Source organism: Papilio machaon, chromosome 24, assembly GCF_912999745.1.
Source record: "Papilio machaon chromosome 24, ilPapMach1.1, whole genome shotgun sequence".
NCBI lineage: Eukaryota > Metazoa > Arthropoda > Insecta > Lepidoptera > Papilionidae > Papilio > Papilio machaon.
Window position 1 is genome coordinate 1,723,227 of NC_060009.1, and position 27,416 is coordinate 1,750,642.

The window sequence follows — 27,416 nt, forward strand, 5'->3', positions numbered from 1 at the left end:
TTTAAATAAATGATCATTGATTCATATAAAAGCGATTCTAAAAAGATAACTCTTATTTTGTTTGTACTCGTTTATATAGAGAATGATTAAATATTTTATCGAATAAAGCGTTAAGGTTATAACGGTGAACGACTAATAACGGTTATAACGAGGTAGCGTAACTATAATTTGGCGGGAATGTCAAATTGACAGTTCGCAATTATAACCTATCTTTTGGTGATTTTACCTGCACAACATTGAGAGAAATATGTACTAGAAGCTAATTTTTAATTATGGTAAATACTAAGTATTCGTTTAATACTAAAATGAATACCAAGTTTTTATTTCACCAAATATTACTTTAGAGCGAGTATGAATAAATCATTGGTGTACTACTACGAGTAAGGAATTACGTTTAAATGTATGAGATAAAGTCATATTGTATGAACTATTAAAAGTTATAGCCATTTGGAATATTACATAGATGCTGTTCTTTAAATCTATGATTTATCTAAAATAAATGTTGCTTGCTGTTATATATATTCTAATTTACTAGAAAATATGTTAATTTAAGTGCTTGAAAATCCGAGTAACGTAAAGCAATGATTATATTATTGGGAGATAAATATTATTTTATGGATTCGTTTTATTTAAATAGTCTTCGTAAGCAGATGAACTATTAAATTTTTTATTCAGTAATTCTTTTTATTACTATATATTTTGGTAACTGATTATAGAGTAAATAAATAAGTACAATGTTAGAATTTAATACTGTGAATAAGGTGGTTATGAATTCGATTTGTTACTCAGTTATCTGGGGGCATGGCAAAACCCCCGAAGAGACTTGAGCACTTTCAATACTAATTTGTTAAGATGATTAGTGGTTAATGTATCAATTAACTCTAGGTGTGTCGATAACTTAGTGAAGTTAGACAATTTTTAATTACTTTAAGAAGATTACATAAATGTTATCGGCTACAATATAACTAAATAGATACTAAAGATTTCTATAATACTGTATTGTATCGGAATTACAGTAAAAAATTCCGAATTTTTAGGTTAGCAGAACCAGAAAACGAAATTAATAAGCTTTTTTAAGAAATATTTGTGACATTACAATTATTTATATGTGATCTTTTTATGTATTATTATTTATAATTTTAGACTAATGCGCCATATTGAAAAGGCGGAAATTAAAAACATTATAAAGAGGACTAACTGTCATAATAAATCTATGGTATTGTCTATGTTCAATTCAATCTAATATTACCTACATTTAAATGGAAAGCATCATTTTTATCGCATTTAAAATCATACGTATGTCAATAAATCAAAATAACTTCTATTCGCATACTAAAACTATTCTAATGTCAAGATAAATAAAATTAAAATAAATTTGTCAACTTAAACATCGATTAATTACACGCTAACAATTCGTTTAAGCAATATTTTTTGTAATCAATAAATATTTTCACGTATCAACCCTCAATACTGGCAACACTACAACGCAATGAGGCGTGTGTTACAGCCGTGCCATTTCTCTTGTAGTTTTTTGTGCTCTTCGTATTGTTGTTCCGAGATTTGTTTAACAGAACCCGATGCCTGGAAATGTTTAAAAAATAAACATAGATTACGCACAAAATATTTTGAAATATGGAGTGTATTTTCGAATATATTTTCGACTGGCAATCCTTTTGTTTTGACAGCTGTCAGAAACAGATGATTAAACGTCAAAAACAAGTCAATAGAACCTCAACTTATCGTATAGAACTATGAATTTAAAAATTAAATAGCAAAAATTAATACAAAACAGAAAATATGTACCGACCTTAATTTTTCTCGGGTCCAAATTGGCGCCTAGAGTTTGGACCCCTTTAGCGAGCTTCGAGAGCGGTGATAACACCATTTCTCTGGTGGCACTCGACATCGGACTGGCTATGTTCTTGAGTTGTCTGAGAGCTGATTCGCTGTGCGACTGAGCGATATTCAACGTGATCTCATGTTGTGAGTTGGACCTCACGTAGACCTCCTGTGAGGTCTGATCATCCTCATAATTAATATCACTAGAACTGTGAGACAGTTTCTGTGATAATAACAACGTATTAGGCGGTGTTGGTTTCACAAAACCTTCGATTTGTATCTCTGGGGTTTTCGTCGTATCTATATCGAAGGGATTTCTCTTTGGTATGTTCGGAGTTTTGACAGGCAGTCGCTCGGTTGTCTCTGGTACATCTTGAACTATCTCAGTCACTTCATTCGGTTCTATTTTCGAGGAATATAATGGATTTTGAATGAGTTCGCAATCGTTTTCGGTTTCATTTTTTTCATCTGTGGATTTCTTTCCTAAATAATGTTGGGTATTTTCAAAATTATCTAATGTCGGTTCAAATATATTAGTTCTGTTTTCGTCATCTGAGGAGTAGTCTGAACTTAATCCATCGGAGAGACTACCTTTCTTCTTATCGTTTTTATTCTGTCCGATTGTGAATATTTTCTTGGTGCGCGAGGCGCCCTGATCGAACTTTAACTGAAGACTTGGTCGTGCTTTAGCGTTAAGTGAATGACTTAACTTGTTCAACTTACTGAATTGCTCAGTCATGTTGTTCAAGGCTTTGGATCCTGAAATAATATTAAAAATTTACATAGAAAAAAATCGCGGAAATAACAGAACCTTTGAAAAAAAAAACAGATTGAAATCATTGTCTTGATGATTGAGAGCACAGACACGATTAAAGGAACCTAATTGGAGGACTATTAGAGATTAATTTAAATCATTCATTCATTCAGTACTCTGTTGATCTGAATGAAGGACTGAATACTTATTTTAGATATTTTCACATACACACCCAATTATTACAAAGTAGTTCAAAGTTGAAATAGACAAACTAACGGTGTGTTCAGCATCATGCACTTGTCCGTTAACTTGCGGGATGTAACGGCACTCTGTACGCACGCTGACGATACGAATGATCTGTTCTAACACAGCATCCGTCAAAGAACTCGCCTGTCTCCTCTCTACGTCAAAATACCTTCATCAACCTTTTTTTAGGATTCCCTATCTCCAAAGGAAAAGAAACCCTGATAGGATCACTCTTTTGTCCGTCCGTCAGTGTGTCCCTTTTTTATATTATATGGTAACAAAGGAGCTAGCGGAAAAACAAAAAAGATAATTTTTCCCCCTCCTATGCATCGTCTTCTCCATCAAATCCTCCCCTTCCACACTTTACTTATAAGAAAACAGTGGGAAGGGAAAAAGGACTAAAATTGACACCACACTCTTTAGACTGTACGCGGAATTACTTCCTGTCTTCTGTGTGGTTGTGGTATTTCACCAAACGAGCTGAACAATTCAAGCAACAGATGTTGTTGTTGCTGTCGTCTACCATTGTTAAGCTTTACGAACACCTTCTATGCTACTTTTTTAAAAAGTGGACACAATACGATTTGCTGGCAATGAACGTATTAAACTAAGATGGAATCATTATAAACGAAGTTTCAACAAGCTTCTTTTTTACTGTTAACTAAATCCATTTATGGGTCCTGGTTTCGTTGCCCTTTTTTAAATTTTTACACTAATTTCTTAACTGTCCTTACTTATATCCTATACAATAGAAATTAAATATCTACAGAAGCCTAACCGTATCTTGAAATATAAAATCAATAAATTTATATAAAATAGTAATTTATAACCACGTTTGTACTTTTGTATATGAAAATGAAGTCTTACCGACGCTCCTTATATCTGCAACTAGTTGTGTCTCGCTCACATTGCGTGTGAGTGAAGGTAGACGAGATACGTCTAAATACAGAGCAGATCTTGCCCCACCTGATGAAGCGCCGTGTATCTGACAAAAGAAATCAATATCCGACTTGAAGGATCAAAATTTTAAAAATATAACTAAAATTAATTTTCACTATACAAAATATTATTTTAAGGAATAAATCTTACTAATATTATAAACTAGCTTTTACCCACGACTTCATCCGCGCGGAATAAAACACACACACAAGATAAAAAAGTTCCTATGTCCGTCTCCTAGTTTTAAGCTACCACCCCATCAATTTTCAACTAAATCAGTTCGACCGATCTTGAGTTATAAATAGTGTAACTAACAAGACTTTCTTTTTTATATATATATATAGATGTGAATAATTTCCAAAATTTGTGTGTTTTTTTTTTACACCATTAGCATTTTTACAAAGATTGATATTAAAATTAATGAATTATAATCATTAAATAGTAACTTGGCACCAGGAAACTCTAAATTACCTTGGATTTCCTCTTCTCCAGTTTAACTCCATCATGGAATGGAACAGGAGGCAGCTTGGCGACGTCACGAGCCACCATCACTGACTCGCAGATTGAATGTAAAGATTCTAGAAAAAAAACGTATTAAATCATTTAGATCTTTATCTAAACAAAGTTTTTACGTAACCAACTGAGTTTTATCAAATTTGAGTATAACGCCATCTAGTTAAAAATATATATTGAGTTATTTTTATATATTAAGTACAACGCCATCTAGTTTCTAAGTAATGTTTTCATGATTTTTGTTTTAAAATATTATTTATTGCTATTATAAACGGTGTGTGAGGTTACTAACCGATCATTTCATCTCTTGTATTGATGACTACCGCCATATTGTTGAAGAATCTCAACGATGTTGACCGGAACATGTGGAAGTAACCCGGCTCGCCATTGTATTTGTAATTGATACGTATACATACGACCGGCTCAGTGCTGCTTTTGCGTCCCACGCCAAATATCTATAAGTAATATTGCCCGACTTACAGAAGGGTTATGTTGTCTTTGGATGTTTTTTTTATTTAATATAATACAAGAAGAGTAAACGTGTAAAAGACCACCTTAAAGCAATCGCTGATCATAGACATCTTCTAAAATTCAGAAGATTCCAGATGCGTTCCCTTGTACAGAGGGTACGCATAAAAAAATGATATTTCTCTATAATTTACGAGCTTTCTGTATCTCTTATGTGTCTCCACGATTTGTGTTGCTGTATTCTTAGTCTTTGTTACGTTTTAGAAAAGAATACGTACAAAATGTCAACCTAATGACAATCAAGTCTAAAAAGTCTAGACAAAGTCATTTAGGCTACAAGTTACATATACAAGTAAATACACATACTAAAAACCCATTAAATAAAATTGGTAAGTATAACCATGACGTCACAGAAGGATTGAACGCAAGTATCAAGCGAATATGAACTCTATTACCGTAGGATTAGTGTCGAGAGTGCCGAGCTCGAGCAGTGTGACGTCAGCGAGCGGAACACGCTGTACTGACAGCAGACGGTCAGATGTCTCGTCGTAGTCAGTGACGTAGTACGCATCACTCGTGAGCACCATCACGCTATCCATCTCTGTCTCGTGCGGGTCTCCGGTACTAGAGGGGAAAAAGACAGAACACACTACTAACCTTATATTTAAATTTGGAAGCCATACTTGTAGGGTGACCAAAACTGTAAACTTTATTTTAGGACACAAATGTATGTTGTCCATAATTTTTGATCTGTATTTTAGGACACACGTTTAGGATGTCCATAATTACAATCAGTGTAATAAAGACAAAATTTTGTGAGACTACGGACACGACCAAATTTTTTCTCAAAATTATTAATTTTTATACAACAAATTACTTTAATATAATTATTTAATTATATCTTACTGTGGGTCAGCGTCTATGAGACCCCAGGAGCCTAGCACTGGTTCAGTGTCCACCAAAAGTTTCTTGCAATCGTCGATTAGGGACTTGACGTGTTGCGCCATCGCCGCCGTGTCTGGCTCCGTTTGTTCCTTTAAACAAAATTATGACAACTATACTATTAAAAAAAAAACATTTTTGTAAGGTATCGAAGAAGATAAAAGTATAATCAAACTACGACACTTAGATACGAAGTAAAAAAAGTATATTATTTTATTCGAAAAATACACAAAAGAGCAAACTCAACCAATTACATACTATAAAGCGCATAAACTAAAAAAAAAAAAACATTGCGTAATCAACTTTGATACACCATGTATCATGGTTTTCAATTAAAAAAACCTGAATAATTATGAACCTTATTCTCTGAACAACAAAACACAATATTGTACAGATATATCAACTTTCGAGACATACGGTGTAAACATAGTTTTTGTAATAAGTCATCACAAACACCTTATGACTAAGAATTAAGCCACAGTATAAATTGAAAACATCAGTACGGCAACCAAAAATATATTTATTACGTTGTTAAATCCGTATAATAAAGCTGTATACATATTTACACTAAAAATTCCATCCAACTCTATTCACGACAACATTTCTTTGTTCACTCATCGATTTCCCGCGCGATTCCCTTATTTTTCATATTTATTTTATTCTCAATCAAAAAAGGCAAAGGTCTCAGTGGCCAGTATGCCACCTCTTTGGTAGAATACAAACTCCTTGTCTACCAAAGAGATAGAATATATAATTCTGCACTCAACAGCCACCCCCAAAGCGTGGTCATAACCAGGGGGTACTGATCTTTAAATGAATTACTTGAAAATGACAACATTTGCTTCGTCCCGATTTAACCATTTCACGCTCAAGGGAAATATATTTCCCTTCTACAAAAAATCGTTATTGATTGTTCAATTATTATTTAATGGATATTTTTTTACTGAATGTCAAAATAAAACATATGTCCAAAGCAGCAAATGTGTTTCTGAACGAATAAAAAAAAGGTCCTGTAAGTGTTAAACACGCCTGTATATGTTTCATAACAGTAAGTACACCACCGCTACCATGGCGAAAATCAAATAGGCACAAAATACTACGTCTAGTAGCCAGTTCATTTATAAAGAGGTCAGTGCCAGAGGGTCGAACTTAGCAAAACAAAATAAATCATGCACGCACATTAAGCATAAGAACCTTGACATTGGTGCAGCGGCTGCACTCGGGCACTATCAGCTGCTCCGGTATACTGCGAGACTCGCCTGTCATCACGTCGATGGCCACCTGCCGGAGAGCATCCTTGAATGTCGACAAGTAGTACCTGCAACAATTACACTGCGTCAGTCAAAGGGTTAGCGTCAAATAGTATGGAATTAACCCTTTCAACGACTTTAGGGAAATAATGTCCATTAATAAAGGTTTAAAAAAATAAGTTTTTGAGTCAGATTCTGTCATTTATTCTGACTTAAATTTAAAAATTATTAAACGGTTAAATCTAGTTAAAATAACAAGACAAAAGATATTACTAGAATTAATAGGATAACGTTAATTAAGTGCTTTCCGTGAGATAAATATAATTCTATTGTGGTTATTGTAATATTGAAAAATTTGAAGTACAATCAGTGCATTTGTTTAAACATTAGTTTTTATTATTTTTAGTAAAAAAAACACAACATTATAAAAAATTTGTGCAATTCAATAAAATAATATATTTTTTTATTTTCGACAATAGTGTAAAATAAACGTGGCCATAAATTTTTTATGATCTATATTAATATTATAAATAGCGAAGATTTTTGTTTGTTTATTTGCATTGAATAGGCTCCGAAACTATGAAATAGATTTGAAAAATTCTTTCACTGTTAGGAAACTACACTATCCTCGGGTGACATAGGCTATATTACTAGATTTTTTTTAATTCCTCACAGACTAACAGATAACTACTACTAAAATAAAAAGTTACAGAACAATAATTTTTAAAATAATAAATGACCTAGACAGACGCTTTTTAATAACAATTTGTATTTTTTTTATGAAATTTCTCACAAAAATACTTAAAGCTATTATTGATTTTTTTGGCCAAGCTTTTAATACTATGCCTCCTATTAAGCAGGGGTCTTATTAAATTGGTTATAGCAAAAGCTGTAGGCGTACTTTAATGGAACAAATAACATTATTTTTCGCAAAAAACCTAATGCATTAGTAATAAAATTTTTACTAATTTACTCTTTTTTTATTTTTAAAGCGTAGGATAATTAATATCAGCGTCCTACTAGCAACTTAACTCAAGTTAATTTACTTGACCAGTATTAACTAAAATCTTAATATAAATAAAATCAATACATGATGGAAAACAGCATTGGTACTAAATAAAGCTTTTATTTAATTCAACGCTATCATAAAAACTATTTACCTTTACACCTTGCCTTATTTAAAGTGAATCTTATAACTAAGACCATAAGGTTCTAAATTTAGCAGTAAAGAAGTGAAAAGTGAGGATTTTCAATTATAGTGGGTTTCGACTGTCGTGATACTTGAATAAATATCGTTATCTCTCTTATTCTCTTTGAATAAATAAAGACAACAATACATGTCAAGTACAAGTGTCACGGTAGAGTTTAATAGAGGCTTTACGCTAGAGAAGCGAAGACAAGCGTCCAGTATAAACTGACCTCCCCACACCATATGTAACCTGAGCGGATGCGAGCTCACTTCTCATTGGATGACCGAAATAAGAAGGCATCATTCCGAATCTCGGTTTACTCGGTTCCAAGTTCTCAAGTACCATCATTGACGCGGTTTTAACATCATGCCAGAGATCAAGTTCGTCTATGGTCGACTCATCGATCGGCTGACCGAGAGCGATGTCTATGGCGCATTGTGTCATGGCGTCATTAAAATGGCGGATGAGGAATCTGGCGGGAAACGGTAGCCATTTTGGTTTTGAATTTTTTGACTTATTAAATTTATTTATTGGGGTTTTTAGGTTTAGATTTAAGAATTAGGGGTGTTACCTGTTAGCAGATGCGACGCCATCTTTCATCATACCAGTGAATTTTCTTTCGCCGGTGCGCGTGTAATCACCCTGTACATTAAAACATATAGTTATTTTTTTTTCTTTTCTCCAAAGCTATACTAAAGATATGAATGGAAAAGAGGATACACATATGTGTAAGAAAAGGAGATTTCAAGTATGATAGTCAATTGAGAGATACAAATACGGAAAAGTATAGTAATCTTCATATATCTCGATGGCTCAAGGACACAAAGCGCTGCAATGCCTCCCTTGACCCCACCTATAATTGTGTTCGTCGCAGCGACTCATGTGATGTTCAGAGCTGCTAAGTTATTTGAAAAAAAGCATGTACAATCTGCCGACACTGTAAGGAGTTAAGCACAGAGTTAGCCCATTCGTACACAATGCAACATAAACCTTGTCGTTTAAATCGTCGACTCGAATCGTACAGGCATAGAGATTACATGTCAACGGTATAGATTTATAAATAATATATAAATCGCATAAACAGGTTGCCTGCGAATGTCTTTGGCGATGACAGAAATGCTGTGTACGAACCTCTATGACATCATGTAAGTAGCTTAACGACTAAAATCTCCGGGTTTCGAAGACCTGTGCCTGTGTGTACGAAAGGCTTTAGTATACCTTGAGTGCCTTAGTGCCGGCGTACTGACGGGAGACGACGTCGCCGTTGTCAGCCCACATTGTGAGGAAGGCGTGGCGCAGCGCCGCCGGCAGCCCGCAGCCCGGCGTGCCCAGACCCAGCCGGCACAGCTGCAGCTCCAACACATACTTAGCTATCGCCGTCTGCACAAAGTTTTACATCATTTATAAAATCTTATTAATATTATAACTGCGAATGTTTAGATCTACCACTGTTAAGATTAATGGTAAAGGTTTTGTATTAGAATGAGGTATAATGCATGTACAGTTGCGGAAATCCACGGTGTTCCACTTACAGAAAAAATTCCTTGCCAACAAGACAAACTACACCTCTTCTTGCAAATAACCTGGCAAAAATGACGGGATAATATTAAAAAGCAATAAGTCGCGTACCTTTTTTTTACAGACACATTTAAAAGTTGCGTGATATTGGTAACAATTCCGCGTCGTAACCTCAATGTGTACAAAACATTCAAACGACCTTCAAAAGTGGAATACCTACAGAACTCCCGATTGTACCTACCTGAACAACATTAGTCCTGTCGAGACAATCGATACAGTTAACCCTGAAGACTCCGTCCTGTGTACAGATGAGGCCGCGATTGTCGCGCCAACAGAACCTCATCTCGCCGATTATGTCAGCGATAGCGTTTATAAGAATACTCACGTTCTCGTAATGCATACCGCGACTGGAATACAAACGTAATACTATGCTTTAGCGAGTTAAGAACGTCGGTGACTCAGAGAGCACTTGACTTACAATCTGCAGGTCCTGGGTTGGAATCCCGCCATGTACCAATGTGTTTTTCGATTTACATATGTACCTGACATTCGTGAAGGAAAACATCGTGATGCAACCTGCACATATCTAAGAAGAAATTCAAAGATATGTGTGAAGTCAACCCGCACTTGGCCAGCGTGGTTGACTATGGCCTAGTCTCCCCTAACTTAAGGTAGGCTCTAAAAATTATAAAATAAAACGTTCGGAAAACGAGCAAACGGCAACAAGATTTAACAAAAATAACAAAGAGATCTCTGCCCATAAACATCTGAAATTAATTGGAAGTGTTAATGCGTTATGTGCCTTTAAAGGACAGAGGGAATGATATTTAGAAATATGATATTTCCACTTTCAATTCACCATCCATTAACTATCCCAAAACGTGTATTACTTTCGCATTTCCGTACAACTTTAGTAAGGAAAACGTATAACTTTGGCCTTCCTGTCAGAGTTTCAAACAAAACCTAAACACTTAAAGAATTTCCATAGTTAAATTAATTAGATTCTGAGGGCGACAATGAGTCCAATACTTGTCTTAGAAGTTCAGTAGAAGTATCAAAACCTGTTCCATCGACATTTTAGGCTACATGTGAAAATGGTTCTGTCTTACATATATTCCTAAATACCAATACTTACCAGTACTCATGGAAATCAAATGTGGCATATATAACATCAGGACTGTTGAACTTGAGGACATGATTGCCGTATGCTTCCCAGATAACACGTTCCCTCCCCTGCTGCTCCACCAGGTTCACGATGCACACTTGCTTATAAATCTTCAATTCTTCTTCGAAATGCTTCTTGAATGCTGCATGAGTTTCTTCCTCACCTAGTATGTTACCGAACGATTTTAAATTCAGACTTTTTTTTTGGGGGCATTTTACTCTGACGATTTTTTTCTCAAAGAATTAATTGCCTATTATTTATATCACACTCAGGTGATGAATGATTCGAATGACCTCTCTCTTTACTTGAATGGAATTTACATACATACAAACCTACATACATAAAAACTTACGTACGCATGAAAAACTCTACTAAATCGGGTAACAATATTCGACTTAATACACATAAATTAAAGTCTTTTTTATATAATTACCTCTATCAAGTCGTGGCGGTGGTCGAAATTTGTATTCTGGTTGACTCCAAAATATCGGTACGGAACCACGTACCTAGTAAAAAAATAAAAAATTACTTTCTAGTTATTCTATTTATTGTCTATTATTTTATATATTTAATTTCCGTAGTGTAGCCACAAAAATTAAATATATATAACTAGCTGTCGCACGCGACTTACAAGGAACTTGATAAGTAGCATATGTGTCATTCCGGACTTAGTTCTACATCTGTCCCAAATTTCATCAATACATTCAGTCGTTCAGGAGATACCTTCAAACAAACATACATCCATCCATCTAAACATTTGCATTTATATTATTAGTAAGATTTCTAACATTTTTTAAATTATATTAACTAATAATTTTATTTAATTACTGTAACTATATTTCCCTGCAAACTTAATTTTTATTTTTGTATAAGACATCCTTGAATAGAAAATACGAACTAAAACCCCATATTTGCCTTGTATTCTTTGAAATGTTTAGGTCTTCAATACATTAATTTTACGGTTATACGTAGAGAAGTGAACTCTTAGTTGTAAAATAATCCTCTACTGAAAAAAATGGAACATTTTATTTTCCATTCTTTCATTTTAGCGTTGCTCTTTCGCTTGTCTAAGAGCTGTTATATTTCTAGTGGCTGTTATCTCTCGGATTCAATATTGATTAAAGCCAAAGTTTTTAGGTCAAGCATTTGTCGGCAAGTTGCCAGCAAACTTTCAAAATGCTACATTTATCATGTGATTTTCATGCCATATGAAAATTTCACGTACACTAGACGAATTTGTAGGTACTTAAATATAGTCTGTCTTAATATGTAACCATCAAAGTTATTCCTTTAATGAAATAAATTGTACTTTTTACGTATTTATTTTACCTAAAACTTTTTTATACGACTGTGTTTTGTTATTTTTAAATGCTATTCATTTGAGACTAGCTCCTGTGACTCCATATGCGCGGAATTAAGAAAAAACGTAATAAGTAGCATATGTGTTCTTCCAGACTATGTTCTACATCTGTGCCAAATTTCGTCAAGATCCATTGAGCCGTTTCGGAGATACCTTCTAACAAACATCCATCCATACATCCACCTATCTAAACAGTCGTATGTATAGTATTAGTATGATTAGTAAGAAAAAAATTCCTTCCTTCTTTTGTTCTATGAAAAAACACATTCAATACTAGCTGTCGCCCGCGACTCCGTCTGCGCGCTGTTAAAAAAAACTTAATAGAGGTATGAAAAATAGATGTTGGCCGATTTTCAGACCTACTCAATATGCTCACAAAATTTCATGAGAATCGGTCAAGCCGTTTCGGAGGAGTTTAACCACAAACACCGCGACACGAGAATTTTATATATAAGATTTTGAGATTTAACCCGCTATTTTCAAATTTGAAGGCGCTTTAATTTAGTGATTCAGATAGAAACCCATCAGCGCGTAAATTTTTCGACCACGATGTTATCTAACGGTCTCTTTCGCTACGGATGTACCAACCTTGGCAACTCGAAAATAACTGTTAATTAACTAAAACGAAACGAATTATGTTTTTGCCGTAAATTCGAGTAACGGTGGATTTCAATTACCGTCAGCAGTACTAATATATATTGTTTTCCCAGTTTAATTCCTAGGAAATGAAATAGATAGCAATATTTTTGTAGAGATGTTTCGTTTTTAATAGATACGTCTATAATTTTACTAATATTATAAATTCGAATGTTTCGATAGATGGATGTTTGTTTGAAGTTATCTCGAGAACAGCTTAACAGATATTGATGAAATTTGGCATAGATGTAGATCAGTCTGGAAGAACATATATGCTACTTATTAAGGTTTTTTATATCTAGTAAGGAATAAAGCACTTAACCTATAAAACCTAATCAAAAGGAAAAAAAAAACGCCTATAATAAATCAACCAGCATATCTTGTTATACACGAAACTGACTAAGAATCTAGTTTATTACCCATCACAAGACAATACGAAAGCTCGGCTTTCATGGCACATTTTACATCAAAATAATTGTACTGTTATACACTTGATCCATTCCATTACAATACACCGTTGAATAAAAGACAATTAGTATAAAATTACCTGCAGGAAAGATGCCCTATGAATGCTGTCTGTACAAATAATAGACACTATTTGTTCTGTTTCCACGTAATTTGCCACTTTACCTCCGGGCTCGATACCACGACGATTGTACCTATAGATAAACTAACAGTTTGTAATCTGACCAAATATAAACGACAAATTGTGAACTGAACGAAAAATTTATGTTTCATGTCAAAAGGAATTTAAACATATTTTTGTTCATTTTTAAATATTATTGCAAAGAAATAAGATTTTTTTTCCATCAACTCATGTTATTTTTTTATTAATTCAGACATAACTAAAATGGACAGAATTATATATTATTAAAATTTTAGTTCAACACATACATACCTAGTGCCAGCCTGATACCTAGAACGTCTAGATATGAGACCTAACGTGAATGTATCATCACATGTGTTCCCACTAGCCAGAGACTCTACATTGAGGGGGTTGCTGTCAGCGTCCACCGCTATCTGCGCCAAGTGCACATATCCCTGAATCACCGGTAGGATCCATTCATCACATTGTGGACTCTGAAAGAATTTACTATGTCATCATCATCATCAGCTCACTACACGTCCCCACTGAGGGGCTCGGAGCCTAAGTTAGGGGTGACTAGGCCATAGTCAACCACACCGGCCCAGTGCAGGTTGACTTCACACATATCTTTAATTTCTTCTCAGATATGTGCAGGTTAACTACATGTACATCTGTTGAAAAATAACAGTTACAATATGATCTCTAAACTTTTTTTTAATTTCATCGAAGCATCTCATTTAATATCATTTTTTTTTCGCTAAAATGAAGTTTCCGTTCCTAAGTAATTTATTAGAATGTCTTTGGAAAGTTTAAATATTTTAACTTGTTTTATGGTCCAAGGACTTCTCCAGCCGATGATGTAGCAGTAAATTTTTTTTTTCGATTTATAGGAACTGTAGCTTAGTATTTCAAAGTAGTTTATATATTTATGTAACATTTTTTCGATTCTCAGAGAGGCGACACCCATGTTATTGTTTATTTATGTATTTTTAGTATTGTAAACCTTTCATGAGACATTATTAAACAAATATATATAAGGCTAAATAGTCTTGTATTTGTCCAGTGTCAGCACTGGCAACTGGTTTCGACAAGTTCCAGTTATAGTCCCACTCACCCTGATGAAGGCACCATACTGATGCGTGTTTAGCTGTTTTTATATTAGTTTAATGTAAACCTATTTAAAAACTGATGATGATGATGTTTCAGAGGTATCTCGACAGTGGAAACCCACCTCATACCTCATATTTATTACATATAATCTTTATATATAAAAGAAAGTCGTGTTAGTTACACTATTTATAACTCAAGATTGGTTGAACTGATTTAGCTGAAAATTGATGGGGAGGTAGCTTAGAACAGGAACTTTTTTATCTTGTGTGCATTTTTTTTATTCCGCGCGGACGGAGTCGCGGGTAAAAGCTAGTAATTAAAATAATAGTAAAACTCACATCCAAAGCAATGATGTCCTTTAACATATGTTTATTCCAAAAGAATCTATCATCAACATGCTTCCACCATCTTGTTATATCTGTGACAGTTTTTCCTTCACATTCCTCACTTTCCAGAATCTTTTCAATTTCATACTGTCGCTGAAGACTGTTAGTAATATCTAAGGTACGAGAGTAGTAGAAACTTTCCGCATCATCAAATATTTTATGTAATTCATCTGTTAGACGTTTCTCAAAACGCTCAGCTAGTTTTGGATCTCGTTGCTTTTTAACTGTTTGTTTTACCTGTTGAATAAATAATTTGTTTTTGCTATTAAAAGTTCATACTTATACATGAAAATTTCATAATGTATGTTCAGGTGTACTACTAAATATTATAATTAAATTACACAGCCAAAACCATATCATAGATTGAGTAACTACATTAGCAATTGACAGATAAATATGTCAGTAACAACTACACTAGAAATTCACTTAAACTCTTTGCTTATGTTCCTGTCTTGGGAGTATAATGTGTCACAACCTTAACCCTACTAATATTATAAATGTGAATGTTTAGATGGGCTTGATGTATCTTAATGAAACTTGGCACAGTTGTAGAATATAGTCTGGAAGAACAGATAGTCTAATTATTAAGTTTTTTTAAATTCCACACAGATGGAGTCGCGGGCGATAGCTTGTATATTATATTTAAACAATAATGTATGTAACATTAGGATGATAGCTATAATTTACCTGTGTAGCTGCATGCTGTGTTGTGGTCTTTATAGTGTTGCTAACGTTCTTCACGGCACCCACAGTCTTATTCAGGAATGCAGAATTTTCAAACAAGCGACTACCCATCTTTTTATTAGCCGTTTTATTTGAGCTTTGCATGGAAGAACTTGAATTATGTTTTGTGCACGGGCACAAGTCCATTTCTTGGTTCGCTACGCCCATATTTAAGAAACATATCGATTTTATTTTATAAATAGTATGATGGAAATAAATTTGGCCAACTGGTACACTCTCTTTTATTATCATTAAGCGGGGTTCATATATTGTGGAATGTTCTACTTTGCCTATTATACCTTCTGTTATACCAAGACACTCTATGTCTTCGATATCTGAGAGATCCCATGCTGAAAATTAAATAAAAAATGAGCATTGACGTAATCTCGTAACATAAGACGTTTTAATATCAGTATTCATGTTTTAATTTATTATTTTTAAAAATATCTAGAAGGGGAATATTTTAAGGATCAATATTGAAGGAAAAGTTGAAAGGAAAATATTTACCTGATCGAACTGAAAATGCGCCTGTAACGCGATTCCACCATAAACTTGATTCGTTTCGTACAAATATATAATAAAGTTCCGACCTAAACAATTCCATTTTGTGTAAATTTTATATCACGTTAGTTTTCTTCGCTAATAATTTCATTGTGTTTATTGTTGTTATAATTTGTATCCAATTTGACGTTTTTTAATCGAATAGGGAAGGAGCAGGACAGACAGTTTTATTCCCTAAGTTGGTAGTTGTGACCTCATTTGTGTTTCGTTACCTAAGAGATATTTTAAATCAAAATAGCATTACTTTGTAAAATATAGTGAAAACTAACAGAAAGTGCTTTTAAAGCAAACAATTTATTAAACTTTTTTTTTTAATTTTGATCAATGATTGGAGTCAACATAAAGGTTTGTAAAAAAACTGTTCGAAGTGTGTAATATTAATTTTTATATGGCAAAAATCGTGATTATCATTTTTTAATTACATTATTTAACATTACATTATTTTACAATGACTTGATTTCTAGCGAAACCTCACTTCCATTAGAACTTTTGCGTGAAACGAAACGACAATGACGCTTTTTTCAATTTCTTTATGTTGGTCAAAACAAATTTCCGGTTCCATTTATTGATTATTTTAGCGTATTTTATACTAATTTTTCGTTTTCCTTTGATGTATTTAGAAACATGGATTGGCAATTAACTTGTCGAGTATGTTTAGAAACTGGTGATATGGTATCCCTCTTTGATTGGGACGAAAATAATGAGCAACTTGCTGACAAGTATTTGTACTGCTGCGGTATTGAGGTATGTAAAAATTGCCACACAAAATGGTTGCGATGGCCACCCTATAATTTTTTCGTACAATAATGTTGCTATATTGTTTTATTTGTAATGTCTTGCTGATTTTCTGCTGACATCCCAGATTCAATTTTTTGATTTTACTGATGTTTTTCCAAAATCTTTTTAACATTTTTAGGTTACTAAAAAGGACATATTACCGACGCTAATATGTTTGAATTGCGTGGATCGCTTAACGTTTGCTTATCAATTCAAACAACAATGTATTGCATCGACGGATACTTTGAAAGAATGTCTCGAAGAATTTATGAAGAGCCAGGCTGAAGTTTCCGAGCCCAAGAAAGAAGGTTTGTTCATAGTTCTACTACGACGCAAATTGAAAACATTGCAATTTTCTTTTTTGGTACTTTATGTATAAGTCCAAAATAAAAAAGGTAACATATTATCACATACATTTTATTAATTTTTATTTTTCAACTGCATAAACTTCCTTCCAGCCAGTGAAACAGAAACAATCACAATAAAGCAAGAGAATGGATTACTTCTACAATATGATCTTCCAGTAGAGCATGACCCACAGGCACAATGGACAAGAACTCTCACAAAGACTCCAACAACCACTGTTGTAACTAAATCACCAGGCCCTAAGAAAAGGGGGCGGCCAAGGAAATATCCTAATGAGCAAGGACAAATTGGTAATCTTTATTATGTTTATGAATTTATTCATTGTAGGCATATTTTGAGTTAACAAGCTGAGAAAAAAATTATTGTTATCTTACATATTTTTTAAGTATTATTGGAAAGATTAAACTTTATATGGTTTTTGGTGATATTTTCAAAGCAATACAACTTAGTTCTACAAGCAGACTAATTTAGTTGTCAGTAAGGGCCTATTATCATATATTTTATATGAGAAATCTAATTTAAACTAGCAAAAGCCTGTTTGATTTAACATTAAACAACTGAGTATGGCATTTGGAATATTTTGTACATAGAAACTAACAGGAAAATTATTTATTTAAGACATTTCTCCATACACCCGCAAGAAGCACAAGGATAGTGACAAAGAACAGCAGTCCCTTACTTCACTGCTGGCGTCAGGCACATTAGAGCTTAAAGAAGAACCGCTTGATGACGAAGAGGTGTTTGGAGGAGAGCGTAAGTTACACATTAAATATGTCAAGTAAATATACTAAATGAACTCCACATGAATCATAGATATTTGTAAAACTCATTTCAAATATCTTGGCGGCTTAAGGTCATCAGTATCCCAACACACCTAACATTGTGTTCTGTGCAGTGACTCACACAAAGTTAACACTTTGTTGACCGGTCACGAGTTAACTCGGGTCTTTATGGCCGAACGTTGCTGACCGGTTGTTTTCTCTGTTGGCACATAACACAAGCTGTTTCTCTTGCTTGTAACACCCGCCAAATATTTTGTTGTAAAAAATATTTAATAATTAAAGAAATTTTAAAAAAAGTTGACGGAGTTGAGTCAAGGTATAAAGGGGTTGGCGTATGTTTAAGTTAATATGTATTTAAAACACTATTTCTTATGAGTAAATAATCTGCAGCACTTTGTTTTTTTTTAAAGATTATGACAACAGCGACCCGGACTTTATACCCGCTGAAGAAGCAGAATCTGAGCCGGAAACTAAAAAGGAGGTAATTATTTATTGTCTTACTAATATTATATAATCTGGTAGCCGAGCCTAACATTATTGGCGAGGAAAAAGCGCAACGACTCCGTTGGCTCGGCAACTTAGTTGCAGGCAGTTGGCAGTCCCAGTTATCACTGTATGGATGAGGTCGATAAAGATCTTTGAGAACTGACAGGTCAGGGAAAGGGTTGGGACGGTGTTAGGATTAGAGATAGTGAAGACTTTGGTGTCGGAGGCCAAGGCCCACTTCGGGTCACTGTATCACCCTAGTTAGTTAATATTATAAATGAGAAAGTTTATTTGGATGGATAGATGGATGTTTGTTTGAAGGTATATCTGGAAAGGCTTAACAAATCTTGATGAAAATTGGCACAAATGTAGAACATAGTCTGGAAGAACACTTCTTAAGTTTTTTTTAAATTCCGTACGGACGGAGTAACGGTGACTGCTAGTAAACATGAAGTTAGTAATATTTGTGTATAAATAAAATAAAGAGTGTTCCATAAACTTTTTTTAATAGTAGTAATAGTTCTAGCTTCATTAATGTCCTGGTCGAGATTTCTACAGCACTCTCTTTTTACCATGCCTTTTAAGGAACCCCTCCACAAGGAACAGGGTTATGTGAGACTGTGTAATTCACTGACTGGTCTCGTTTTCTGTCCAGCGCCCTAAGCAGTCTCCCAATAGAGTCCTAACTATGCCCTAACACCTGCTTTATCAAGTTTTATTACTATTGGTTTCAAATGAGATGTTTTGTCCGTGATATATATATATATATATATATCGGCGTGACCATCTTATAAAAATATCTCACTATTGAAATTAATTAAATAACTCTTGTAAATACGTTCTTACAATCGATTAATTGATTAAAACTTCATTTGTTGTAATTTTTAGATTAATTTAGAAATGATTACTAAATTCAAACACTTTATTGTAAGTCTCATGAGGGTATAAATAAGAATGTTCCGGCGGCACAGAGTCAGTCGCAGTACGACCGCCGGAGTGTTTAGAGCTCTTTAAGGAGGCAAAAACTCTGCTGAGAAATATAAGGATATTCATCAAAGGCTGCGTTTCATTTAAGGATGAGCAATGCTAAAAATGATGTTAGTGGTGCTACCACCACTGACGTTGTGTGTTTTTCAAACACTTCGGGCGTTGCTCATCCGACATATATATATATATATATATGATTTTTAAAAATATCTGTTTTATTACTTGTTATTTTCAATTTAAGTAAGTGTGAAGTTACAATATGGAGCATGTTTATTCACATTCTTATCAGAAATATTCATCTAAATCTGTTAATTGTTTATTAATTTAATTTTATTTATTAGCAGGCTGCACCGCGACGTCGCGGCAGACCTCCCAAAGTACATATTGAGCCGGTCAAAGAAAAAACACAAGATGGTGAGGATGTTCTTCTGAAGGAGACTATACTGGCATTCTCTGAGCCAATACCTGATCATATACTGAATCCTAAACCTAAGAAGAGGAGATCTTATATACAAAAAAAGAAGAAATATAACTATGAAAAGACGTAAGTTTTATATATATTTTTCTTTACTTTATAGTGAACAGAGGAAATGTGTTTTGAGGAAAATAAAAGGCATATGACTTTGTTTTCAAGTTGAAAGTTTCAATTCAATGTAATGTTTGATTTACTCATGTTTGTTGGTGTATTTTTAGAAGTACTTTTTGAAATATTTGGCTATAATTTATTTCATTTTCAATTAAATATTTCTCCCAAGTAAGGACGACAGATCGTCCGTAAAAATATCAGCCAAAACTATAAGGTTTTTAAAACCTTATGCACTGATTTCACGTAAGTTGGGCCGTAAGGCCAGGAAGATGATATTTCCATCCATACTTATTTCTACAATGAATGCTTGTACATGAACAATTTTCCTTTAATAATAGATAAATGGATACAATAATATTAGTGTAATTATAAAATTAATGTAATTATTTCAGACACACATGTGAGACTTGCGGTGCTTCCTTCACATCAAATGCATCATTACAAGCGCATATACGACGTCATTTGGGAATCAAACCATTTGTATGCAGGTATGTCATGTCACCTTTACTAGAGATCAAAACACACTAAAATTACATACAAACAGTTAAACAAAGTGGTATTAAAACATATTTATGTCTATATAAAAAAATTATAAAAAAGAGCGTCGGTGGCTCATGGGTTAAGCACTTGACTTGCAATCTGCACATCCTGGGTTCAAATCCTGTCATGTACCAGTGTGTTTTTCGATTTCCGATTTACATGTACATTTATCCCACGTTCTTACTTACTTCTTCTGCATATATCTGAGAAGAAATTCAAAGAAATGTGTGAAGTCAACTCGCACTGGGCTGTGGTTGACTATGGCCTAGTCACCCCTAACTTGGGGTAGGCTTCGAGCCCCTTAGTAGGGACTTATAGTGAGCTGATGATGATATAAAAAAAAATTAAAAAGTGGGATAATATGTTTTCAAATGATTGAACATTGAAAGGTAGTTTTTGATGAGTGAGGTATTATTTGATATTCCTCAAAGTGACGTAGGAGTCAGAGTGTTAACAGTGGTAGATCTCACAGCAACAATATTTGTTGGTTGCACAAATGGGTCTTGACTGGTGCAATACCACAACCTCACAGAAGACAGACGTCAAGTGGAAGTAATTCCAAGTACAGTCTGATGAGTGTGGTGCCGGAGTCCTAATTTTATTGCTCTTTCCCTACCCACCCTTTTCTTATTAGAATAGGATAGGAAGGGAAAGTGGATTTGGCGAAAGAGGGGACGCATAGGAAGGGCAATATCCTCTTTCAATGCATTTGCATGTGCGGATGTCTACGGGCAACTGTCACCTCGCTATTTAGGCGAATTTATGTGGCCGTTTGCTTGTTTGCCATCTTTTGATATAAGTAAAATGTTTAATCAGTGTAAACTAAATATATACGTAACATTACAGTGTGTGCGGATATGCATGTGTACTGAATATGGAGCTGCGTCGTCATATGATGCGGCATACGGGAGTACGACCATACAAATGCCGCGTCTGTGATCGACGCTTTGGAGATTTTGGTAGTCGGCAGAAGCATGAGAGGCGAGTATAAATAAATAAACTTTTACCCACATCTTTTTCTTTGCAGAATTAACAAAAATGTTGAATCATTGCAGAGTTATAAATAAATATATTAATGAAATACATCACATATATATTTCCGTGATATGTAGACTTGGCGTTCTCTCAGAAAAGAAGTTACACTATTCCCGGATGACAGGTTATATTAATTACTAGACTAGCTGTCGCTCGCGACTCCGTCCACGCAGAATACAAAAAAACCTTAATTATGAGTTCTTCCAGACTGTTCTACATATATGCCAAATTTCATCCAGATCTGTTGAGCTGTTCCGATCCATCTAAACATTCGTATTTATTATATTAGTAAGATTTGTTTTAATTCAACACAACTGAAGTTTATAATTACTAATAAGTTGAATAATGTCCAATAATATAAAATGTTGTTGTTTACTAGATTGCACATGGGTCTTCGTCCATACCAATGTTCTCTGTGCGGTAAAGCCTTCACATACTCATATGTTTTGGCTAATCACATGCTCACTCACACCGGTGAGAAGAAATACTCGTAAGTATAACTTAATATGCTTATAATTGTGTTTGCTATATTAATTATATTTATTCAGATCAAGATTCTAGTATAAAATATTAACTGTGTGTCACAATTCCATCAACGCAGCATAAAAAAAAAACTTAATTAGTAGGCTATGTATTCTTATAGACTATGTTCTACATCTATACCAAATTTCAATGATATCTAAGCAACCTGGAGATACCTTCTAAAATTAATTTTTTTATGTTTTTATTGTACGGTGGCAAACGAGCAAACGGCTACCTGGATTCGCCGCAATAGCGAGGCGACAATTGCCCATAGACATCTGCAAAAGCAGATGCGTTGCCTACCTTTAATCAACGGAGAAGAGGTTGCACAGAAAGAGGACATTTCTCTTTCCTATGCGTCTCCGCCTCCGCTAAATCCACTTCCCCTTCCCTTCCTTTCCTAATCAAAAAGGGTGGGAAGGGAAAGAGGACTAAAATTAGGCCTCCAGTACCACACTCCTCAGACGAAACGTGGAATTGTTTCCACTTGACGTCTGTCTTCTGTGTGGTTGTGGTATTTCACTGAGCGAGACCAATTCGTGCAACCAACAAATATTGTTGGGATCTACCACTGTTCAATTCCACTGTTAATTCATCCGTCCATCCAAATATTTGTATTCTATAATCTTACTAATATTGTTCTTGTTTGATTCAACTTTGTCTATGACTGATGTTCCAGTTGTGCTCCTTGCAATAAGAAGTTCACCAAAGCACATCACCTCAAGTATCATAACAAAGTACATCATAAAGAATTGTACATACAACAACAATTAGAACAAGAGGCAAAGAAGATACGACAGCAGTTGAATATAAACAATCTATCAGGTGTCATATCCGGACAGATTGTTGATGGGAAGCTGCAGTTGATCAAAACACAGCCTGATGGTAAGCTTGTACAGTAGACTCATGTCCTCACTTAGGTGCTCGGAGCCTACCATAAGTTAGGGATGACTAGGCCGTAAACGCTGGCCGAGTGCGGGTTGACTTCACACATATCATTCTTCTCAGATATGTGCAGCATCACGATGTTTTCCTTCACTGTAGGAATGTCGGATAAATTTACATATGTAAATCGAAACACACATTGGTACATGGCGGGATTCGAACCCAGGACCTGCAGATTGCAAGTCAAGTGTGTAACCTTTGAGCCACCGATACTCTATAGTACAGTAGATACAAACAAGCAAGTGGTCAAGTAAATTTCGTTGAAATGCACAATAATATTAAAAAAAAACACAATTTTTTTTTTGTTATGATTTATTAATAAAATTATTTAATCCAACAGACGGTGAGGGTGAGCAGGAGAGGGAAATGGAAGTGGTGGAGGAGCAGGATCAAGATCAGGACGAGGATAGCGAGAAGGAAACTAATAGAGCTGTGGCCGATATGAGAGCTGTTAGTTATCACAAATGCCAAGTGTTTTTTATTTTTTCTTTTACAATTTTTAACTTTAATATTGATTTCATTTTGTTGACTCTCAGGAAAAATAATAGTATATTGTAATTTAAGCCTCATTTATATTATTCCAGTACAGTAAGACAGTAGCACTTAAAATCAGCGCATACATACAACTGGCATCATGTAAACACTAACTGGCGACAGTGAGCTAATACAGTCCATGCCAGGCCAGCGCTACTGTCCTATTTTACTGGAATAATGTAAACCAGGCATTATAAGAGCCATTCCAATAAAGGGTGATTTAGCAAGTAAAAAATGTCTATTGGCAGAAGTAAGTTTATTTAAAACTAGCTTTTACCCGCGACTCCGTCCGCGCGGATTAAAAAAATAGAAAACGGGGTAAAAATTATCCTATGTCCGTTTCCTGATTCTAAGCTACCTGCCCACCAATTTTCAGTCAAATCGATTCAGCCGTTCTTGAGTTATAAATAGTGTAACTAACACGACTTTCTTTTATATATATAGATGATCCACTTGCTTATACTTTTTTTTTTTTTCAGGTGATTCTGGACACAGACTTTTCTATGGAAGATGATGATAGCAAAGAGCAATAATATTTAAAATGTATTTCCAAAATAAAAACTCAGCAATAAGTGTCTATTAACATATGGGTTTTCACTGCAGAAACAAGTTATAAAAACATATCCATTTGGTCTTTGAAACACCAGAGATGTTGTTATACATGTGTTGTTGCAGTGGAAACACATTAGAAATCCTCATTTAGAAATATTGATTATATGAAATAACTTGTAATAAAATTTAATTAGTTTTTGTTAGTAAGCGAGTTATTAACATTTAGGTACTATTTGAAAAATATTTTATTACTATAAATATAATTATGTTGAAAATTATTACGCTTAATATTTAATGTGTAATTTGTTTTTAGTTGTAGAAGAATTAAATCGTTTTTCAATCTTTGTTGTTGTTTTATTTTTAGTCGACTTCAAAAAGAAGGAGGTTATCAATTCGACTGTTTTTTTTATGTTACCGCGAAGCTCCGCCTCTGGTGGTTAGATTTTGATAAAAATTATTATAATCGAAAGGAAGTGCTTGCAGATGGGTCCCATTTTTTTTAAATAACTAGAAGACTAGTAAATTTTGAATTTAGCTTCAAAATGCGTTACGAAAATTAGGCACATTTTTTGAACCCAATAACTTTTATTAAACGTGAAATTCCACAGCCGAAAAACTAAAACATCAGTTTTTTTTCTTCAAATATATTGAAACTGATTTTCTTTTTTTTTTCATCATAATAATTTTTATTTTATCTGTATTAATTTTGTCTATAGTATTTGTTATCTGTGTATTTTGCAAATTATTACAATTGTGGGTAGTTCGAAATAAGTAGGATATTATATAAGAATTTAAAATCATGAGTGCCGTTTCATGTTTTTAATTACTTTCCGTCGCGGTACATTTTACAATAGAATATATTTTTGTGCTGTTTAATTGTTGGATCTAATAACGTAAAATACGCACAGGTGGGCACAGTTAATCGAAAAGTTAACTTCGTTAATCGTTAATTCGTTAATTAAAAAATTAACTTCGTTAATCGTTAAAGCGTTAAATTCTCGAAAATTTAACGCAAGTTAAAGTTAATCGTTAACAGTTAACCATACCAAAATTATACATACTAATTTTACACTTATTGTGGTGACACTTGTTTAAAATAGTAATTTGACTATACATTCTGTAACACATTAGTATTAGAGACAAGTATGAATGCATTTTAGTATATTTGTTTCACTACGAGTGCGGAAAGCCTGTCATTGCAAAGAGTTCCGACAAATGTCTACAAGTTGACAGTTGGAACAAGTTGTAATGACAGTTTCGCACGTGTACTAAACAACTATTTTTGATACAGTTGCGAAAAAATGAAGCAATTTAATAGAATAATAAAAACATAATAAACTCAACTAACTAAAATGTTTGGAAAATGGCGCCAACCGTAAAAGAATACAGAGATTTTTTTTTGTTCTCTTCACTCATTCTGGATAGGCAAAGGTAACTATGCCCAAACAGCCAAGTTTTCAGTACATTATTTTTATTGATGTAAAATGAAAATTAAATTTAATGAGATGAAATAAAATGAAACCTAACCTAATTCATTGAATCAAATCATTAAATTTGATATTGTAACAAATTAGGAGCTTCTTTTTAGAAATATTTGCATGAATCATAAAAACTTCAATGATTTTTTTTTGTGAAAACTTCGGTTGGTTTTTCTTTATAAAAGACATTATTTTGACAGTTGGGAAAGAGAACGCACGAGTTTGGAAAAGCTAAAGAAAAAGCACGAGTAAAAAAGTTTTTAATACAGTTGCTCAAAAGTGGCGTATTGCAGGGACGAAGAGCGTTCGGAATGTGGGCTATTACATACTCGTGCTTTTATATACTCGTAATGAAATATATTGATTCTTTATTCTTTTGATTTTGTCCTGTTGGTCACGTCTTTCCCGGACGCTCTGATGCATCACACTTGCACGCGAACTTCACATATATCAATTATTAACTCGTTCGTTCACCATTCGAGTCGCCGACAGTCGCCCAACATAGCTGAACTTACGAGCGTGGCGTGGCACGTAATTTAAACAAAATGACAGCACGTCTCCAAGTTTCTAATTTAACGATTAACGGACTTTTATTAACGGAAGTTGAGTTTAACGGAAGTTAACAAAAGCGTTAACACTTTTTGAAGCTAACTTAAAAGTTAATCCGTTAAGCAAAATGTTAACTTCGTTAATTAACGATTAACGGATTAACGAGTTAATGCCCAGCTCTGAAAATACGTAGTAAGTTTGTGGTGAAACGTGGTATAGAAGATAAATTAAACTTTGAAACAAGAAATAAAAAAAATAATAATATAAGGTAAAGTAGAAGAATTCTATTTTGTTAAAAAATGTTTATGAAAATTAAAACGGCTGCGATAATTTCAGCAAATTAATAGGCGATTTCTTGCACGATTTTGACACTTCATTAAACTCTTGGTTTTCCTTATTACTCGTCAGGGCTCCTAAAGTTAATTTTACGGTATAGAATGTAACAGCAAAGTTGTCTATGATTATAAATTGTGCAAATATCTAAAAAACTTGCTATTTAGCTTAAGAAAAAAGTAGATACTGAATTTTGAAAAATGCGGTAAAGTTATTGATTTATTCAATTCATTAAATCTTTATTTTTGACATCTATCAAAGTGCTAGCAGTTTATCTAAGTTTTTAGTATTAGTTAAAAATACATTTTTTATAATTTTTCCCTATGGCAAAGTAAAGCGTTTGTTTCCTCTGCAAATTTTAAATACATTACGCCTGAGCGCCTGTAAGAAATACATAGCAATAAGAGTCGCGAGCGTAAAACACTCCCCAGCGAACGATTCACGTCAGTTTTTTTTTAAATTCGCTAAGCGGCTCACATATACAGCGCGTTTATATTAAAATGTACCATCTCTTGTTTTCATTTTCCTACAATATTAAATTTAAGGAAAATAAACCTAAGTGATAATGTAACAAGGATGAATATTGCATTTTCTATCGTCGACTAGTTTCAGCAAGGGATATTAAAAGTTGCGCCACCCTTCTAAGTAGGCGATCTTTTTTTCTTTCTCTTTGTCCTTAATGTAAAAAGAAAACGCGAAAAGTTTCGGGAAGCGGAGAGTTTAAATTTTTCCACCCTTAATGCGCTTATTACGAGTGG

At 33.9% G+C, this 27,416-nt stretch overlaps 2 protein-coding genes across 3 annotated transcripts; one reads left to right on the forward strand and one right to left on the reverse strand.

Annotated features, from left to right (window-relative positions):
- Positions 1–1,388: 1,388 nt before the first annotated feature.
- LOC106715540 (phosphatidylinositide phosphatase SAC2) lies at positions 1,389–16,319 on the reverse strand. The gene is made up of 18 exons (XM_045683923.1): positions 16,133–16,319; positions 15,590–15,975; positions 14,855–15,139; positions 13,719–13,900; positions 13,368–13,479; positions 11,258–11,330; positions 10,795–10,987; positions 9,901–10,066; positions 9,360–9,521; positions 8,713–8,783; positions 6,881–7,019; positions 5,666–5,793; positions 5,215–5,383; positions 4,584–4,746; positions 4,250–4,356; positions 3,707–3,824; positions 1,808–2,598; positions 1,389–1,581 (listed from the first exon to the last, which is right to left on the reverse strand). The coding sequence occupies exons 1-18, from the start codon at positions 16,227–16,229 to the stop codon at positions 1,480–1,482; spliced, it is 3,444 nt and encodes a 1,147-aa protein (XP_045539879.1). The 5' UTR covers positions 16,230–16,319; the 3' UTR covers positions 1,389–1,479.
- A 417-nt stretch (positions 16,320–16,736) lies between these two features.
- On the forward strand, positions 16,737–24,504 carry LOC106715529 (zinc finger protein 394). 2 transcript variants are annotated; one of them, XM_045684003.1, is made up of 12 exons: positions 16,737–16,930; positions 17,103–17,271; positions 17,422–17,619; positions 17,948–18,082; positions 18,522–18,592; positions 19,926–20,128; positions 20,563–20,658; positions 21,557–21,691; positions 22,125–22,235; positions 22,947–23,152; positions 23,553–23,662; positions 24,226–24,504. In XM_045684003.1, exons 1-12 carry the CDS (start codon positions 16,811–16,813, stop codon positions 24,277–24,279), a joined length of 1,608 nt encoding a protein of 535 aa, XP_045539959.1. In that variant the 5' UTR covers positions 16,737–16,810; the 3' UTR covers positions 24,280–24,504. The 2 variants fall into 2 exon arrangements, with proteins under 2 accessions (XP_045539959.1, XP_045539960.1); XM_045684004.1 differs by having other exon boundaries at positions 19,929–20,128.
- Positions 24,505–27,416: the final 2,912 nt, after the last annotated feature.

Excerpts from the sequence above, each read along its gene's own strand:
- LOC106715540 (XM_045683923.1), bottom strand. The coding sequence starts at position 16,229 with ATGGAATTGTTTAGGTCGGAACTTTATTATATATTTGTACGAAACGAA. Across the intron at positions 5,384-5,665 it reads CTCATAGACGCTGACCCACA|TACCGGAGACCCGCACGAGA; the intron begins GTAAGATATAAT and ends TTTCCCCTCTAG. Across the intron at positions 4,357-4,583 it reads TACAAGAGATGAAATGATCG|AATCTTTACATTCAATCTGC; the intron begins GTTAGTAACCTC and ends TTTTTTTTCTAG.
- LOC106715529 (XM_045684003.1), top strand. The coding sequence starts at position 16,811 with ATGGATTGGCAATTAACTTGTCGAGTATGTTTAGAAACTGGTGATATG. Across the intron at positions 17,272-17,421 it reads TTCCGAGCCCAAGAAAGAAG|CCAGTGAAACAGAAACAATC; the intron begins GTTTGTTCATAG and ends ACTTCCTTCCAG. Across the intron at positions 18,593-19,925 it reads AGCCGGAAACTAAAAAGGAG|CAGGCTGCACCGCGACGTCG; the intron begins GTAATTATTTAT and ends TTTATTTATTAG.